The sequence below is a fragment of the Antechinus flavipes genome, chromosome 3, assembly GCF_016432865.1.
Source record: "Antechinus flavipes isolate AdamAnt ecotype Samford, QLD, Australia chromosome 3, AdamAnt_v2, whole genome shotgun sequence".
NCBI classification, from domain to species: Eukaryota; Metazoa; Chordata; class Mammalia; order Dasyuromorphia; family Dasyuridae; genus Antechinus; species Antechinus flavipes.
Genome location: NC_067400.1, coordinates 476,214,694 through 476,232,328, shown reverse-complemented (window position 1 = coordinate 476,232,328; position 17,635 = coordinate 476,214,694). Strand labels below are relative to the sequence as shown.

The following is a 17,635-nucleotide window of genomic DNA, read 5'->3' as shown; positions in this document are numbered from 1 at the left end:
AGGGTTTCCCTGACCCTCTTTCTAACCCCTCAGCTGTGAGGAAACTCCAAAGGGAACAACCTAGATTCATTTATGCTTTTCTTATGAGTACTTCTCAAGTCCTGGAGCTAGAAATACAATTTTATACCATCCAAAATCTTTAGTAGTATTCACAGCCAGCTGTGTTCTCACTTAAATACTTCTCCCCTATCTGAGAAGATAACGTACAGAAAAGGAGAGGCAAGGGGCTTCACCTGTAAAGTGGAGTGGGCCTAAATGGCCTGTAGCATTCTTTCTGGCTCCAAAGGTCTAGGATTCCAGTAGTGAGATCACATCGACATTTTTAAGGTCATGCTCTATGATTTTTATTTCACCAGTGATTGGTTAGTTGCTGGGATTGGGGAAGGGTTATATTTCAAGGAGGAACAACAGAGCCAAGAATCTGGTACTGGAAGTGAGAGTGGGAGGGTAAAAGAGGGGTGAGGTCTTTCTAGCCACAGTTTTTGCTCATTACCAACCCAAGAACAGAAGCAAGTTCAGCCATTTTAGGGCGGCTCTGAGATTATGTCAAACAAACTCCTGAGACTAGTTCAATTGATAGCTCTTCCTAGCTTTCCTTTCCTCTTTCTAATAAGGCAGCCCTTCCCCTTACTTTCAGTGCCTTGTTTTTGTAACATCTGGAAGGCATTCCTAATCATCAGCTCACACTCTGTACCAGGGGTGTGGCTCACCCCCAAGCTTTCCTCATTCCAGGTGGCTTTAATTTAAAAAAAATGGAGACCCCATTTTTATTTAAATTTTTACTCAACTAGCTATTAAAAAAAACAAAAAAGCCAAAAAACTTTTATGTGCACCTCTGGTATTCACTAAGCAGAAGAAAAGAGAGGTAAGAGGTTTCATTTGTAAAATAAAGAAATTGGACAATGTGAACTTTAAAATCACAAAGTCATTTTAAGGTCATATAATGTATCTTCTTTCACTGAATCAGGGAGAATGTAAGATAAATAGGAAGTCTTCCTTTGAAGTCACTAGAGAAGTTGATTTGATAAGTTAGTCAGTTCCTTCATCTCCCCTTGGGCCCTTATGAAGGCAGCTCCAGACTCTGCTTCCAAGAGCTTGGAGAATAATGATGCTCTAGGTCCAGACATCATTCTGGGAGCCAACCCCTGTATAGATGCTATGTGGCAACGATTCCTGCAAAAACTACAGCCCTCAGCTACTGAAGACCCAGAAAGAAAAGTTCTTGCCCATCAAACTCCTTGGCACTGCCAAGTGGTTCAACATCAGAAACTGATATGATTTTCATTAATGGGAAATAACACTAAAGAGGCATTGCTATCTGCTTTGCCCCTGCATCTTAAGGATCATGGTACTTTTCAATCTGACTTGCAGCTGAAACATTCCACGGGTTGTCCCCCTCTTCCATCATTAAAATGTTTACTTCTTGAAAACAGAAACTGTTTTATTTTTCTATTTGCATCAAGTTCTGTATTAGTAAACTCTTATCAAATGATTTTTCCTTCCATTCATCCAATCATCAAAGTCTGACAGATGCAAGACATTTGACATTGCATTGCAGCAAGTAAGATATACTGGAGATATAATGTGTAATTCAGGAAGAACAAGACCAAGAAGCATGATGGGAAAGCATAAGGAGTGCTAGACTTGTAATCAGGGTAGGTAAAAGTTTGAACCTTGCCTCCAACACTAATAACATGATTATACGTAGACGAGTCACTTCATACCTTTGATTCTCAGTTTCCTGATATATAAAATGGGGATAATACCAATATGTAGCATCTAACTCACAGGATTGTCCTAAGGATCAAGTGCTATTATATCACATTTGCATTAGGTCTTAAGGTATATAAAGTGTTTTTCTCACAACACAGTGCTGTAGTAATCCTCCTGAAAGCTTCCATTAACTACACTGAGGAAACTGAGAGGATCTGAGAGATCTCTACTGAAATCAGCATTATCTTCATTTTAAATGACTTGCCTAAGTAACAGTGCTGGTAAAAATCAGAAAGGGGATCCATCGTCAAGCTCTAAGACCAAGCCTCTTTCTGCTACATTAGAAGGCAAGTATTTCTTCATCCTGTCTATATCCTGTGCTGATTTAAGTCCTGTGGATTGATAATCGATATAATAATTACTCTTTATCAACCTATTAGTTGTAAAGTAAAACAAATAGGAGGCAGATTTTATTTAGATTTTAAAATATAATTAAATTTGATATTCTAAAAAATATATTTAAAATTAGTTAAAATTCATAATGATTTCACCTTCAGAAGATTTTTCAAGTCTTTTAGAAAATATCCAATTATTAAAACCTTAGTGCTCTGTGGATCATATTTAGCTTTATTTTTCATATGCTTCACATATGAAAGCTTCCAAACTGCCAATTATTTAACATTGCCTTTTAAAACTTTGTTTCTTGCCTTTGAACCAAAGCACACACACATGTGATATTGGACAAATCTCCTAACTTCTATGAGTCTCAATTTCTTTATCAATAAAAACAAGATTGGATTAGATGATTTCAAAGACCTTTTAAGTTGTCTCTCTATGATCATTGTATTTAATCACTATAATCTTTACTACCATAATGAACTCTAAATCAGAAATTAAGTTAAAAAATAAGAATAAGTCATATCAGTGAAACCCTCTTTTATATCCTTTTTGACAAAGCAAGGAAGAAGTTAGTGTTTCCTAAAGATTCACCAAAGACAAGTCTACAGAAAAGTTGATAGATAAAGGACTTTTTAGGCTAGCTTTGAACAGATTATTCAATAACTAATGGACTACAGTGAAGAGCATTCAGCAGTTATCTGACACAGAAGTTGAGTATCAACCAACCAAAGAAGGACCAAAGAAAAAGCTTGATATCAGGTTCCTCTGCCAAGACCCTCCACTCCAGGGCTTTTCATCTGCCCCATACCAGAAATTAAATAACCGCTTGCTCCTTGAGTGGTTGGTGAGGGACTCCTACCTGTGTAGCCTGCCAGAGCGGCAGCAGGAATGACGGGCTTATCCTTGTTGAGCTCAGCACGATCACGCACATAGTCCTTGAAGGTGCCCTTGGGTTTGTGGTTGGGTAGGGCAGCAGGATAGTCCTCCGAATCGAAGCTGTCATAGGAGGGGACACGTTGGAGACTGTTGAAAGATGACTGACTGCTCCAGGACTGGGTGAGACGATCACAGCTCTCATAACTCTCTATGCTCTCAAAGGAGTCCTGGCCTCCAAGTTTACCTAGAGGTAGGGAAGGAGGGAAAACGGGGATAGGGAGGGAAGGGTCAGGAAAAGACAATGGTGAAAACCCTTTTATCCTTCAAAAGGGTATTGCTTAGAGCTGTAAGGAGGTCAGTGGTTAAATGAAGCTCCACTGGGGTGACTGGCCATACTCAGGAGAAAGTCAGATATTCTGGGCTGAATCCAAGGAATCCTTATAGATGTACAATCCATTCTACAGCTCTGCTGTACAGCTCTTGGGACATACTCAGAGTCTAAACCTCCCGTACAAGGATCTCAGATTCAGAGGTACAAACACTAAGCAATTTCTGTGTCTTGAAACTCCTACAGGGGGGATTTCCACGTAGCACTTTTGACCTACAGACCAAATGAGGAAATCATGGCAGAGTCCTATTCCAAATTAAAACAGCATAAATATTTTAAAAAGAAAATGGCATAACTTTGCGAAATCCTTCTGCCTTTAAAAAAAAAAAAAAAAAGATCCATCCCACTCTAAGTACATTGTGCCTTCCTTGACCTTGGTTCTAAAATACTATTTGGCAGCAACATTTTATAATTATATCATAGTAAATACATGTATAGATCTATGTCTCCTACAGGTAAATAAGGCTGTAGAATCCTTTGTCCACCACTATCACCCACCTGTCTGTATTCTACCCTGTATTCTTTACTTGAGAGTGCACCTCTTTCTTAAAAAAAAAAAAAAAAAAAAATTAAAGATCTGATTTAAATAGTTCATGTCCATAGCAATGTCAGAAATTTCTTATTCTGTGAGTTGCTTAATACATTCTTCACTGACCACAAGATCATGCAAGTTCATTAATTTCCCAAACCAGGTTAAAAACAGCTGCTGGGATTGCACAATAGCTCCTGGAGAAATTTCCATTGGCAAAACTGTCCAAAGCACAAACACTGACATCAAATTTCAAGAGAGAGAGAAGCTGCATGAAAGAGCTGAGGTTATCAGAATGTCTGCCATGTTCTACTACAAAAATGTGTGTGTGTGTGTATATACATATATATATATATGTATATACACACACACACACACATATACGTGTATGTGTGTGTGTGTGTGTATGTGTGTGTATGAATGATACCAAGAAAGGAAATAGGATCCATTTAATTCAACATATCAGGAAGCAGAAGGGCAGCAGTGATTATGACTATAGAAATACATATGCTGTCAACTCTCAGTTAGTCATCTATGGATCATTCACACTAAGTTTTAGTGCTTCCCCTCTGCAAACCAGTAAGCTTTTGAACCAACTCCCCTGATGTTATTTAGGGAATTTGAGCTAATGAGCATCTAAACTAAATAGAACTAATATAAGAAATCCTGCTCCACTCCCCCTAGAAATCAATAAATACACATAACTGTATATAACAAAATGCATTGGTGTATTTATAATATATTTATAGATATTATAAACATATAAGAATACATATGTGTATATATATATGTATACATACCATATATGTTTGTTTATAAATGTGTGGATATGCACAACACTATATGTGTATATAAAGCATCTCTTAAGTTCAAAGCACTGTGCTAGATGCTGGGGATACAAAGGAAAAATGAAATAATACCTCTTCTTAAGGAATTTATAATCTACAAAGTGGAATTGTGATGAATCTAATGCAGGACAAGGAATAAGGGAGAAAGAAGAGGTCAGACAAAAATCTCTAGGAAATATCAAGATGAGAAAAAGCACTAAGAAATGAGAGAGGGAATGGTCGGGAAAGGACAGAGGAATGCTTCTTGGAAGAGTCAGTATCAGAGCTGAACTGTAGAGGAAATGAGACTCTTGAGAAGTGGAAATGTATACCAGGGCTATCTGTGCAAATACATAGAGGCTGGAGATGATAATTCATGAAATAACAAGTAATCCCATTAGGCTAAACCAAAGGGGAGCAGTATGAGATATGACTGGAGTGTAAATTGAAGATGGCCTATGAAAGATTTTAAAAGCTAGATTCAGGCATTGGTATTTTACCCTAAGGCAATAGGGAGCCACTGAAGATTTCTGAGGGACATGATTAAAGAAAGATTACTTTGGCAGCTAGATGAAGTATGATCAATTAGAGAAGAGGAAAGTTAGTAGTAGAGAAACTAGCTAATAGTCCAGAAAAAATGTGATAAGAGCCTAAGTAACAAGAGATGGAAAGATGGAAAGAATTGGATGGATTCAAGAGAAATTATGGAGACAGAATCAAGAAAACTTGATAACTGATTGGATATTAGGGTTGGGGAAAATAGAAGGAAAAATCCTCATCCTTCTCTCAAAATTTTGCCCTAACTCCAGTCTTACAGCAAAACTAAAATATATTCTAAAACAAAATAAATGATTTAAAGAATTACTACCTGTGTTATCTGAGCTACTGATTCCATTAGAATGGATAATTTTGCATTGACTACATTTATGTTTCAATTCTCTCAATTCTGTAGTCATTCAAAGGAGGACAAATTCCAATGAATTAAATTGAAAGGACTTACTAGAAAGGCTTAACAATTTCACCATAGGATTAATGGGTTTATCCATCATTTTACTGCTAAAGTTATAAACTTTCAATTGTCATTTAAAATGTATTGGATTTCCCATATGAAAATTTACACCTAGCAACATATTTCATGACCCCAGATGCCAGATCCAATTTTGAATCCTAAAGGTGAATAGGAACCTTTGAGATATAAGTAACTCATTAGAGAGTTGTTTATATCATGGAACCATTAAAGTTAGAGGTCATTTGGGATTTTATTTTTTTTTCTTTCTGGGCAATCATGCCAACAGAAAAAAGGAACTTAAAGTCAACTCAGATACTGGACAAAAAAAATCCAATTCATTTCTATTCTCAAGAAGAACAGCAAAACCAGTCCGTCATAATGTAGACCTGGAGATCCTTCAGATCTTACTTAGAAAGACTCTAATGTACTACAATGTACTATGTTCCTGAGGAACATAAAGAACTGAGTTGACCCTAGGGAGGTATGAACTACCAACAAGATGGTGTAAGGCAAAACAATAAACCACCCTCTTGATGCTGTTATTGCATTTCTAATCATAGTCAAATGCAGGTGGAGAGAGTAGAGAGTAGTTGTTTACAGTAGTAATCTGCATATATATTCCACTCCATTTTACAATTCTGGAGCTGGAAGCTTTTCATTTGTATCACTTTTCTTCCACAATGAGCTTAGACAGTCAGCTAGGCTACTATGTTCCTTCAAAAGAGAAAGCTGGCTTCTCAGAGGATTAGAAGTCAAAATTTCTCACCAAACTTGTCACCAGGATCATCATGACAGATCTCAGAATTAGACAGACACAAATCAAAATCAAAGTGATCTAAAGAAGCAAATGGGAGAGGTCCCATTCAACTATTCAATAGGCTAAGATGAGGATTAATATTTATAAAATTTCATTGGGGGTGGGGGGGAGTCAAGATTAATAATTTCTGGATCAATGGAGGTCTACTTGTTTTGAAGTCTTGTTAACACCAACATAAGAGCCCTGTGACAACAATGACCTCCCTCTGAGGTTTCTGTGGCCTGAACCTTCCAGGACTGAGTCAAAAGGTAAGGATTGGATCATTTTTTTTCAGTGCAAGAATCTCCTTTTTCAACCCTCCCCATTCCTCCTCTACTTAGATAGTGAAGGAAAGTAGGAAGAAAGGAAGGAATGAGGGAAGGAAGGAGGGAAGGAAGAAAGGAAGGCAGAAAGAAAGGAAGGAGAGAAGGAAGGAAAGAAGGAAGGAAGGAGAGAAGGAGAGAAGGAAGGAAGGAAAGAAGGAAGGAAGAAGGAAGGAAGGATGGAAGGAAGGATAGAAGGAAGGAAGGATGGAAGGAAGGATGGAAGGAAGGATAGAAGGAAGGAAGGATGGAAGGAAGAATGGAAGGAAGGAAGGAAGGAAGGAAGGAAGGAAGGAAGGAAGGAAGGAAGGAAGGAAGGAAGGAAAAGCCAAAGATAGTCAGGGAAATTAGTCAAATAGGGTGATGTATTTAAAGACAGGAATTTTATAATCTTCTGAGTGTATCAAACTTGCATAAAATATATCTGTAATCTGAAACGCAAGTTTTAGCCTCTGCCACATTTGTCTAGTTTGTGAATAGAACAGACCAGAAACCTCCACAAGAAAACCTAATGTTCTGGCTTATTGAAAGAAAAGACTATACATACATATGTACATACACATACATATATATGCACGATGTATTAATTTATATTGATATACAAATCCAAAAAGAAGATGCCAAAAAGGGAAGATAAAGGTTGTTCTATCCATTCCCCTTCTCCTTAAAACATGAACAGCTTAAGCATTCTCTGAAGCTATGGGAGAGAAGGTGTATGATAGTTCTAAGACTTTTTTGAACTTTTTAGCAAGATACTTGTGAGGCCTCTTAAGGGGAAGAGTGAGTCAGTAAAATTGATAGACATTATTGTGGGCAATCCATGAAGCCCATTGAGAAAGCTTTCAGATAGAATTTAGAAGATGTCATTTGGCATTTTATTCCTAGATCCTTTGCTGAAATTCTTGAGAATTTCTATAATGGGTCTACGTTCTTAAGCTCAGCTGGCCTGGTGCTACTAAAATTTTCCTAAAGCCCAGCTACAACCTATTCTCCTACCCTCATAATAATGAAAGTACCACTGCCCCCAACGCAAATTCACACCTTATTAACTCATCTGAAAAGCTTCCTGTCTTTCCTCCTTCCAATCCAATTTGTTTTGCCTCAATAATCAAATCCTCTTTTAGACCCCTAATGGACTACACTTTGCTCAAATTAAAACCATCTGATCACTTAGCCTAATATCCTGCATTTTTTTCTCTGTGTGTTCTATATCCTGACTTTTAGGGTTGGGGGAGGGAATAGTTTATGTTTGTTTGTCCTCTGTTAATCAGCTAGCCCTATTTTTAAAGCACTTCTTATTTCTCAGTGCATTATTTTATCATTATTATACTAGTTATGTCAACAAAAGTCAGTCCTCTTGGAATTCTCCTACTGCTTGTTTCAATGGTTTTCCAGCTGAATGTGTACTCTGACAGTGGGGGTTACACTAAATCTTTTGGCTCCAAACAGATCCCAAATGAATTGTCCTGAGAGTATCCTCACAAAGGAGTAACAATTTCACTATGGACAAGAGAAATCCCCACAGTCAGGTTACAACAAATCTGCAATTTGATCCACTGACATTCTGGAAGCAAAAATGGACAATATATGAAGCTGTTATGTTTTGTTCAGGTAGACTAATTTATTTGGACTTTCACCAACTCAGAGCAAATTCCATCTTGAGAACAGCCAAATCCAAACACTACAACAATCAGCTCCAATTCTTATCCACTTTTTCCCCCTCTAAAATAAGAAAGCCAGCTTAAGAGATTTCAATCCCAAAGAGGATCATCAAGCTTTGCTATTAATACTAATAAGACCAGAAAATTCAGCATGAAAACTTTATTTTTTAACACCCCCTTATTCAGAGTGGAAAAAACTAGATCTGAGAGTCCCCATAATACCAACAAAAAGAAAAGAATTTGGAACATGGACAAAAAAACAGACATTCTTGGGAACAGGAGAGGCTCTAGAGATAAGGTTCTACTTACCACGACTGGTTCTCCCCATGCACATGTTGTCTGGGGTTACAACTTCTTGTTTGATTGTGAAATAATCAGTAGACAAGGTGTCTGCCTGGAGAGGGTCCCTACTGAGGATGACTGAGGAGTAGTCATTCTCATATTTGAGGGAGAGGAGCTCCTCAGAGCTGATGGGGTGCAGTGTCTGGTAGGACTCAGTGATGAAGCTGGGCTCTGAGAACTCTGATGGAGGAACACACTGGGCATGCTCAATACCATAACCTGCAGGTACAAAAGTTGGACAGAGAAAAGTCAAACTTATAATGACTGATGAGTTGTACTTAGACTCAGAAAATCTCTCCTCCAGCCCCAACTGCTAGTATTTTCCCCTACTTTCCATCTATGCTGTCTCCCTCCCTCCTGTTCATCCCCTCCCATCTCTCTCTCTCTCTTTCTCATATATATATAATATATTTTCTGTGTGAATGTATATCTGTGAGAAATAATCAAAGAGGAAAGGGGGACAGTTTGGAACTTAAAATATTATAAAAATTGTTCTGATTTTTTTTTTAAGGAAATAAGCTCCATGAGCTAGAAAACAGGGTGTTCCTTTCTTCAATAGGATTTAAAGCTGAATAGTACATGTTTCTGAATCTACTCCTAGAGTAAAATGGAATAGAATAGGCTTTCTACCAGCCATCTAAAACCAGTCTCACTTTAAGAAACAAAAATGCTGCGGCAAAAATAATCATAGGAAATGTCTTTCCTTACCTCCAGAATTATCAAGAGGTATAAAGAGTTCTCAAGGTAGGAATTTTTCCCTAGGTTCACATCATAGGAAGAATGATTTTCATGGACAAGTAGGACATTGTACTTACTAATGAAGTAATCCGAGGTATAGCGGGTCTCTGGATAGGTAGAGCTGACTCCACTAACTTGATATGGTTTCATGTCCTCTGCAGCAGATAAGAGGAAAAGGTCAATAAAGAAGCAATACTTGGCCCAAAAGACTCTTGGATGCAAAAACCATGATGATCTCAACTCTTCTTGTATGAAATCAGCATTTTCAGTCATTGAGGATACTGTTCTAGGCTTTTCCTACCCCCCAGGCCCTGTCTGGAGTGAGGTCACTGGCCACAAAAGAGCATTTAATTTTATTATTTCAGTAGCTCTGAAATCAGACTTAAGATTCAAGAGAGTTCCAAGGGATTTCAGTGAAATTCAGGCTTTCAACATAGATGAAACTGGCAAAGTTTGCAATCATACAATCAAAGGACTAAAATGTATTGAAGGAAACCATTTAGTCCAGGCAGGACATCCTCTGAACCATCTAAGAAAGATGGTATTTTCCTCATTTTTAAGGATCTTCTAGTATACAGATTCCAGAGGCTCTCTTGGGCACCAATTTTAGTCTCCTTAGAAAGAAGCTGCCTGGGCTTTTATTTCACCCTAATATTTCAGAGAGAGGACCAGGTAGGACACAGGTATGGTAGACAAACTGAGATGTAACTAATCCTGAATAACAAGAGAGAAAACTAAAATACACATTAAAAACAAGAAATTAATCCTTAATAAAAAAAAAAAAGAAGAAAAATGTCTGCTTAGAGCAGTTATTGTCAATTTATAATTCTATAACTTGACAGAAATCAAACCCCATATCAGTTCTGCACTGGGGATACTTAATTTTTTTTCAAGAAATCTGTACCAGGCAAATAATGTAAGATAGAATTGTGAAAATATTGTGGAATTGCTTTTAGGGAGGAGCAGGAGGGAAGGTTGTTGGAGTTTTGGCTTCAGATATTTGATAGCATGTTGGGCAAAAAAAGGTTATAGGTGACAGGCCCATACCTGTACAGGAAAACAGTTCCAAGTTCAAACAAAATTATTAAACTCATGTGTTTGTGTTTTATCAGATCAAAACAGCAACAGCACCTTCTGTCCCTCAGTCTTGCATCTTTCCCTCTTCAAACATTTAAGTTCTGTTTTTGCAAGGTCTGAGTGTTTTCCACTTTTATTTTTAATTTATTATAGTTCCCTTACCAAATGCTTTAGCCTGTGTACAAATAAACAGCCATGATCCAATTCTAGTTTGTTCTGACCAAGAACTATCTTTTACTGACTCTTTTATTAAAAAGTCAATTCAGTTGATCAGATTTTTGTATTCCAAATACATTAAATCTGAATCTAGTTTAGTTTTCCTGATGGAAAACAGCCATAGCAACCAGAGAATACTGGTATCCAAGAGGCCTGAAAGGATCAATAGGTTTCCCATGCAAGCTATCTCACCATTAAAGAGAAACTTAAACCCCATCCAAATCCTGGCAGTTCTGTTTTAGTAGCCAGAAAGAGGACAAGAATTACATTAGTAGATTACAGTTCAATTGACAAGCCTGGTCAAATTTGCTGTTGTATAACCAAGCCAATTTATAAACTATTGCTATTATTTCTTCCCTGAGTAAAATAAGCTTCTTGAGGATAGAGGCTGGTATATTTTTTTGTCTTTGTGTTCCCAGCACCTAGAAAACAACTGGGCAAATAGTAGTTATCTAATAAGTGGCTGATGAATTGATGGATTGAATTATATTCCTGCTACATATTTTCCTTCCATAAATTGGGCATTCATTTCTCTAAGTACATGGGGAATCTGTCAAGGTATCAGGAAAGTCTGTGTGCAGCTATGTTGAGTTACTAGAACAGAAGAAACAAGATTTACCCATTTCTTCACTGCTTACTTTGCAATTCATTTATTTATTCATTTGTTTGTTTATTTTGCAAAAAATGAGGGAAAGGACTAAGAATAACAATAGTATGCCCAGAGGAATCTAATTTGGGTCTCTCTCCTAGGCACAGCAGAATGGAAAATATTCTTGAACAAAGCAAGGTCTTATGCAAAATAAAAGTGCTAACCTTGAGCTTTTTCCCCTCCCCCAGAGTCTGCCAAGGGCTGGAACTGGTGACCACAGGGAAAGGGTGGGTCTGGGTTAGAGAGGGCAGTCGGCTTCTAGCCTTACAGTCAACTGGAGGGCACTGCTGACTGCTGGTAACTACAATTTATTTTAAGAAGAAATTCAGAAAAATAAGAGTAAAAACACCCAAGTTTGCCTCCTGCTGCCATTTCTATACTCAGCCAGGACTGTGGTACATGAGTCACTTGGTCCTAAAAGGTTGGAAGGAGTTGATAGGGGAGACCATGTCATTACAAGGTTGCAACACAGTGTCCCAAGGTGACCCACTGTTCCTATCCCATATGTGAAAGGTGCACTGAACTCTTCCACTAAGAATCAGGTGAATGGTTGACAGGCTTGACCTGCTAGTGAACCCCAGGGATCCAAGCCCTCTCCTAAATGTGACCAGGTATGAATGTTGTATACCTTAGAAGAGAGGGACAAAACATTAAGCATGAGGGCTGAATGTGGTCACTGTCATAAATCACATGTGTATATTCAATTTATAAATACCATTTTTTCAGGGAAAAAAATGTTAATGCTTAAAGTCAGAGATAAGTGCTATGGATAGAGCCCTGAGAACTAACTGACATTGAGAAGTAAAACCTGGCCACAGCTCAGTAATAAAGTCATAATTTTACACAGATCTAAGGAGCTCTGAAGACATTGGAAAGCAGGGCTCCACTAATTTACTTTGCACCTAGGAACAGCCAAAAATTTAGGAGCCAGGAAAATATTATTAAGTAAGGCATATTTCAAATTACTTGTAAGAAGTCAAACATGTTTTGATACATTTTTCTCCATCCATATGGCCAAAGATGAGAAAAGAACAAGAGGACCTCTCCATGGGAAAGATGTCTTCCCTTTCCTGACCTGCATGAAAGACAAACATAGCAAGAGGACAGAACATAAAGTCCTGAGGGTTTTGCCCTTTTTTGAGCAAGATTAGGTGCCTATATCACCTAAAGACCCAAAAAGAACCCTAAAGCATAAAGATTACTATCTAAATTTATATTTTCAAATTCTCATTTTACTATCAAATAATTCTATGGAAAGTAAGGTGTTATGGTGAAATTATTAGATATCCTGGTAATCTGGACTCTATTCAATGTTATCTGATTGGATACCCAGTGATATGAGCATATTTTACTGATTCTCACATCAATAACCTCCAAATAAGCCTCCACCAAGCCCAGTCATTTTCTGCTTTGTTACCTTTCTGTAGGATCTCTAGATGCTCCCATAAGATGTCCCCAACAAAGTCAGGGGCCAATTCCAAGAAGCAGTCTTTGCCCAATGCACAAAGAGCAGCTCCACTCATGCAGAACTTCTGAAAGTTCACACCTTTCAGGCTGAACTCATTCACTGCCCACAGTACCCAGTCCCGAACATGGGTTTCTGTCCATTGCCGGGGATCTGAGAGAGAAGAACGGGACAAGATCCAGTAGGTTAATATCTTACCCTTTTGTTTCTGTCCTTTTGCGTATATTCTGATAAATGGAGCTTAGAAAATATTATGACTACATTATTGGTTTAGAAGCCAATAACCAGGGGAAAAGACACTGTTTTATAGGTAAAATTTATAAAAAAAAGTTATCAATGCCACCTTAATGTTATTCTTCCCCACCCTATTTTTTCCTACTTTAAAAAAATGTTTCTTCCATCTTACTAAGTAAAATGCCACAAACCATCTATAACTAACATACTAAAAGTAACCATTCTAGACATGGACTTCAATAAAAATGAAATATGAAGAGAAAGAAAAAAATCCAAGATTATTGATGTTAGTCTTCTTATTGTCTTATTTTTATTACCCTACATATTTTCATCCTGGATAAGTGAATAAGTGCTTTTCCTATGGCATGGATATTATTTCAAAGCAATCTTCCTTTGCTCTATCACAATGTTATTTTATTTTATCTTTTTGGTAAAACTACAATTCTTATTCTAAAATGTAAAAATCCTTGTTTGAATAGCATTCGTGGCAATCAGAAATCATGTGAACAATAATCATAATAACATCTCTATTAAGTGATTACATTGTATTAAATACACACAAAATCCTTTCTTCTGCCCCCAACCCAGATTATATAATACTCAACATATAACTCTTGGTCATGGCTGCAGATTTCCCATAATCATATCAGTCCTTCATGAATACTGACAATGCCAGGAAAGATGAAATGTAGAAGAAAGCAGCATGCTGTGCCCAACACCAAAAGCTCACTTTGATCTCTCTCTGACTTTGGTTTACAAATGCAAATTCAATGGGACTGATATCCACTTTATCTTTCACTAGACTGCGGTCTATGTTAAAGTGGCATATGAGTGTTAATACACATGAGAGGGGAGGGAATGAGCTTTTATTAAGCACCTACTATACCAGGCAATATGCTAAGTACTTTACAAACCTTATCTCATTTGATACAAGCAAGCTTTCTCCAAGAATACTATTAAATTTTGGGTTTTCCTGGAGTGGACAATAACACCTTTGTCAGAGAGAGAAGAAGCCTGTTCTGGGGCCATAGTATAACAGCAAGGTGGTATAGTGGATAGAAGGCTGGGCCTGGAATCAAGAACAGCTAAATTCAAATGTAGCCTCAGACTCTAGCTAGGTAGCTGTAGAAAAGTCAATTCACTTCTGCCTCAGTTTCCTTAACTGTAAAGTAGAGGTAACAAAAGCAGCTATCTCCTGGGATTGTTGTGAGAATCAAATGAAATGGTATTTGCAAATTGTTCAATATTTGCCTGGAATACTTTATGTAAGTGCTTAATGAATGCTTGTTCCCTTCCCTTTCCCCTTTTGAAAAAAAATATCCTCCTAGATTTAAGTTTTCCATGTCTTCTTCCTCTATAAAGGCTTAATGAAGTGCCCTCTATCTTCTTCTCTTTCCTGTCTTTATAGTATCTCTCTATATAAATATATAAATATTTTCAGATAGAGTCCCTAAGTTTGAGATGGCCAAGTTTACATATATTTCTTCTAATGATACAGAGATTGCAAAGATATCAAACGGAAGGGCACAAAGTCATTCTGGCTTCTGTGATACATTCCAGTCCAGAGGCACTTGCAGTTTTCCCAGAGGTGATAAAGGATGAACACAGAGAGACACTGAGGAAGAGAGGGTAAAGAGACAGGTGGACTCCAAGTCAGGAGGCCGTGGATTCGAGTCCAGCCTCTGACTTATGGGATGTTGGCCCTTATACAAGTCCCTTAGTCTCTCAGTGTCCCAGGCAACTTTCTAAGAATAGGAGAGGAGGTGCTGCTCTGCATTGATATAAGGAGTTCCTCTCCAGGAATTTCCCATCCTGATGAAATCATGTCTGGTCAAAAGTGGGGCGTGGGGGTGGGGGTGGGAAGTGACTATTCAAGATAGCGTTGGAGACTTTGAGAAATGAGATACTACATTCCTGGTCTCCCAGAAGCTAATGGTTAAGAGGGGGTGGGTTAGATTGTTGGGAAAGGACTGATGGTATGAATACCAGATCTTCTGACAGGCCTAGGCCCAATCTTTTTCTCCCCAGAATGAAAGCATACCTTTGGGAATTCCCAGCCGTTGCTGCTCTTTAGTGAAACCACTGAAAGTGGCTTTCAGTGCCTGTGACATCATTTCTTTGCTGCTTGGAGTTAAGAGGGGAACATCTGCACATTCCATATCTGTAAGAAGCAGAAGAAACACAAGCAAATTCAATAACCAGAATTAAATAAATTAGTGAATAAATAACCAACCCTGAAGATTCTTGGTTGCAGAGCGAGCTTAAGAAAGGGGCAGAAAGTCAAGGAAACACTTGGTTTAACTTAAAAGGAAATATGTGAGACATCAAAGAGCCAGCACAACCTAATGGATGGAGAGCTATTTAGAGCCAGAGAGATCCTAGGGGAAAGCTTCATCTCCGACACATACAAGCTCTGTGGCCCAGACTCCCAGGACCCCAAGAACTTCCCTAAGACTCTAAGTTGTAGAGTAATTATAGATAGGTATTGAAGGGCATTTCCTTATCTCAAATTTCCTGGACAGCTAAAGTCTCAGGCCCAGAACAAAACAACACCAAACAAACAAACAAACAAAACAAGAAATCATTGCTATGAACAACTACATCCTAGGCCTTATACAGACTATGGAAGATCTAACCACTGCCAAGTTAATTAATTAATCATCTATGAAGCACCTATGTGCAAAGCTTTATACTATTTGCTGACAAATATAAACACAAAATATTAGTGCTTTCATTAATTTCAATTTTTAATTTTAATTTTATTGAGTACCAATCAATAAGCATTTGTTAACTGTGAACTATATGCCAGTACATTTAACATATACATAATAAATAAATACAAGGTAATAGGTGGTAGGGGAGGGGGTAATTTGAAGAAGAAAATTATATTCGTCATAGGAGAATGGAAATGAAAAACTAACAACTGGGGAGATTCCACACAAAAAGTGACACCCAAAGGTGAGTCATGGTGGAAAATATGGATTTTTGAGAGGTGGGGGTAAAAGAGAATGGGTTTCAGGCATGAGGGATGTCTTGTACAATTACAAAAAGGTCATAAATGGGATGGGGACTTTGGGAATCTAGTTAGAAGACTAATATGTCTAAAATATAGAGTACCTATTGGGGAATACAGTGAAATAAGGCTAAAAGGCAGACAAATTGGAGCCCATTGGAGAGAGTCTTAACCATGAGGTCACTCATCATTTCCTTTATTTATTTACTTCTCCTGTTAGGAGAAAGAAAACCTCAAATAAAGGAAGATTCCAAAGCAAGAGAATAGTTGAGACAATTGTTATGTCTTTCTTATTTACCATCAGAAATGCTACAAGAAAACTGTTAAGGGTCTATGCTCTGATCCCAACAGGAGAGAGGAACTGATATAGTTGTTGTTATAATTCCTGTCCTAATACTTGGGACCCCCTTCATCCTATGCATCACCACCTTGCCCCTATATCATTAAATGAAGCAATTTGCTATAACAATAAAGTTATTGGTTCGAAAGCCGAAGACCCACATTTGAATCTTGCTCCTAGCTAGTTTTTTTTTCCCCCCCTTTGGGGGAGAGGAGGGGAGGATTAATTTCTATTTCTTGGGACTCAGTTTTCCCATCTGTATAAAGAAGAAATAGGAATAAATTATCTCTAAGATCCCTTTCAGCCTCAGCTCAAAGATCTCTTGACTAAAAAAACACTTCTTACTAAAAATAAATAAATAAATAAAGATAAGAGCGCCATTTTCTGGCTGAAATCAAATTCCTTTGAATTCACCCAAAAGTACAATTTCTGACAAACTAGTAAGTAAAGACAGAAGATTGGGAAATTTCTGCTAACATTACTGACTAATTTCTCTTAGACCTTGGCACCAATCTACTTTAATGTCTGAGATTGTTTGCTCTACCCTAAGCTGGAATCTTGTCAGTAATATGAAACTGCTAGAGCTAAAGGGATGCAATAAGTAAAGGTAAAGCAATCCCAGTTACCAAGTTTTTGATTCTGGAGATTTAAATAAGGTCTTAGTTCATTAAGTAGTATTAGCTGGGGATAGGGGAGGTGTGGGAGAGAAATGGCAACTGGAACAAATTCACTGTCTGAAAACCTCAAAGTGAAGGAAGACTCCAAAGCAAGAGAATTAGTTGAGACAATTGTTCTCTTTTATTTGCCACAAGAAAAGCTACAAGAAAACCGTTAAGGGTCTATGTTCTGTTCCCAATGGGAGAAAAGAACTGATATAGTTGTTGTCCCAATCCTTGTCCCAGTACTTGGGGCCCTAAAGTCCCAGGGAGTGGTTTTGGTTTGGGTCACTTTGGGACATGCCTCCAAATCTAATGGAAAAATCAACAATCCTCCAGGAAGGCTGACAAAGGATGGAAAATCCCAGATTGTAAGTGGGGTGG

General features: G+C 37.8%; 1 protein-coding gene across 1 annotated transcript in view; it reads right to left on the bottom strand.

Moving 5' to 3' along the window:
* The window catches only part of ETS1 (ETS proto-oncogene 1, transcription factor), an 83,853-nt gene that overhangs the window by 23,701 nt on the left and 42,517 nt on the right, over positions 1-17,635 (bottom strand). Inside the window, exons 2-6 of the mRNA XM_051986699.1 lie at positions 15,284-15,403; positions 12,961-13,161; positions 9,679-9,756; positions 8,831-9,082; positions 2,972-3,232 (exon numbers count right to left, since the gene is read on the bottom strand). Of these exons, the coding sequence (XP_051842659.1) occupies positions 2,972-3,232; positions 8,831-9,082; positions 9,679-9,756; positions 12,961-13,161; positions 15,284-15,403 (912 nt within the window). The remainder of the gene's footprint in view (positions 1-2,971; positions 3,233-8,830; positions 9,083-9,678; positions 9,757-12,960; positions 13,162-15,283; positions 15,404-17,635) is intronic.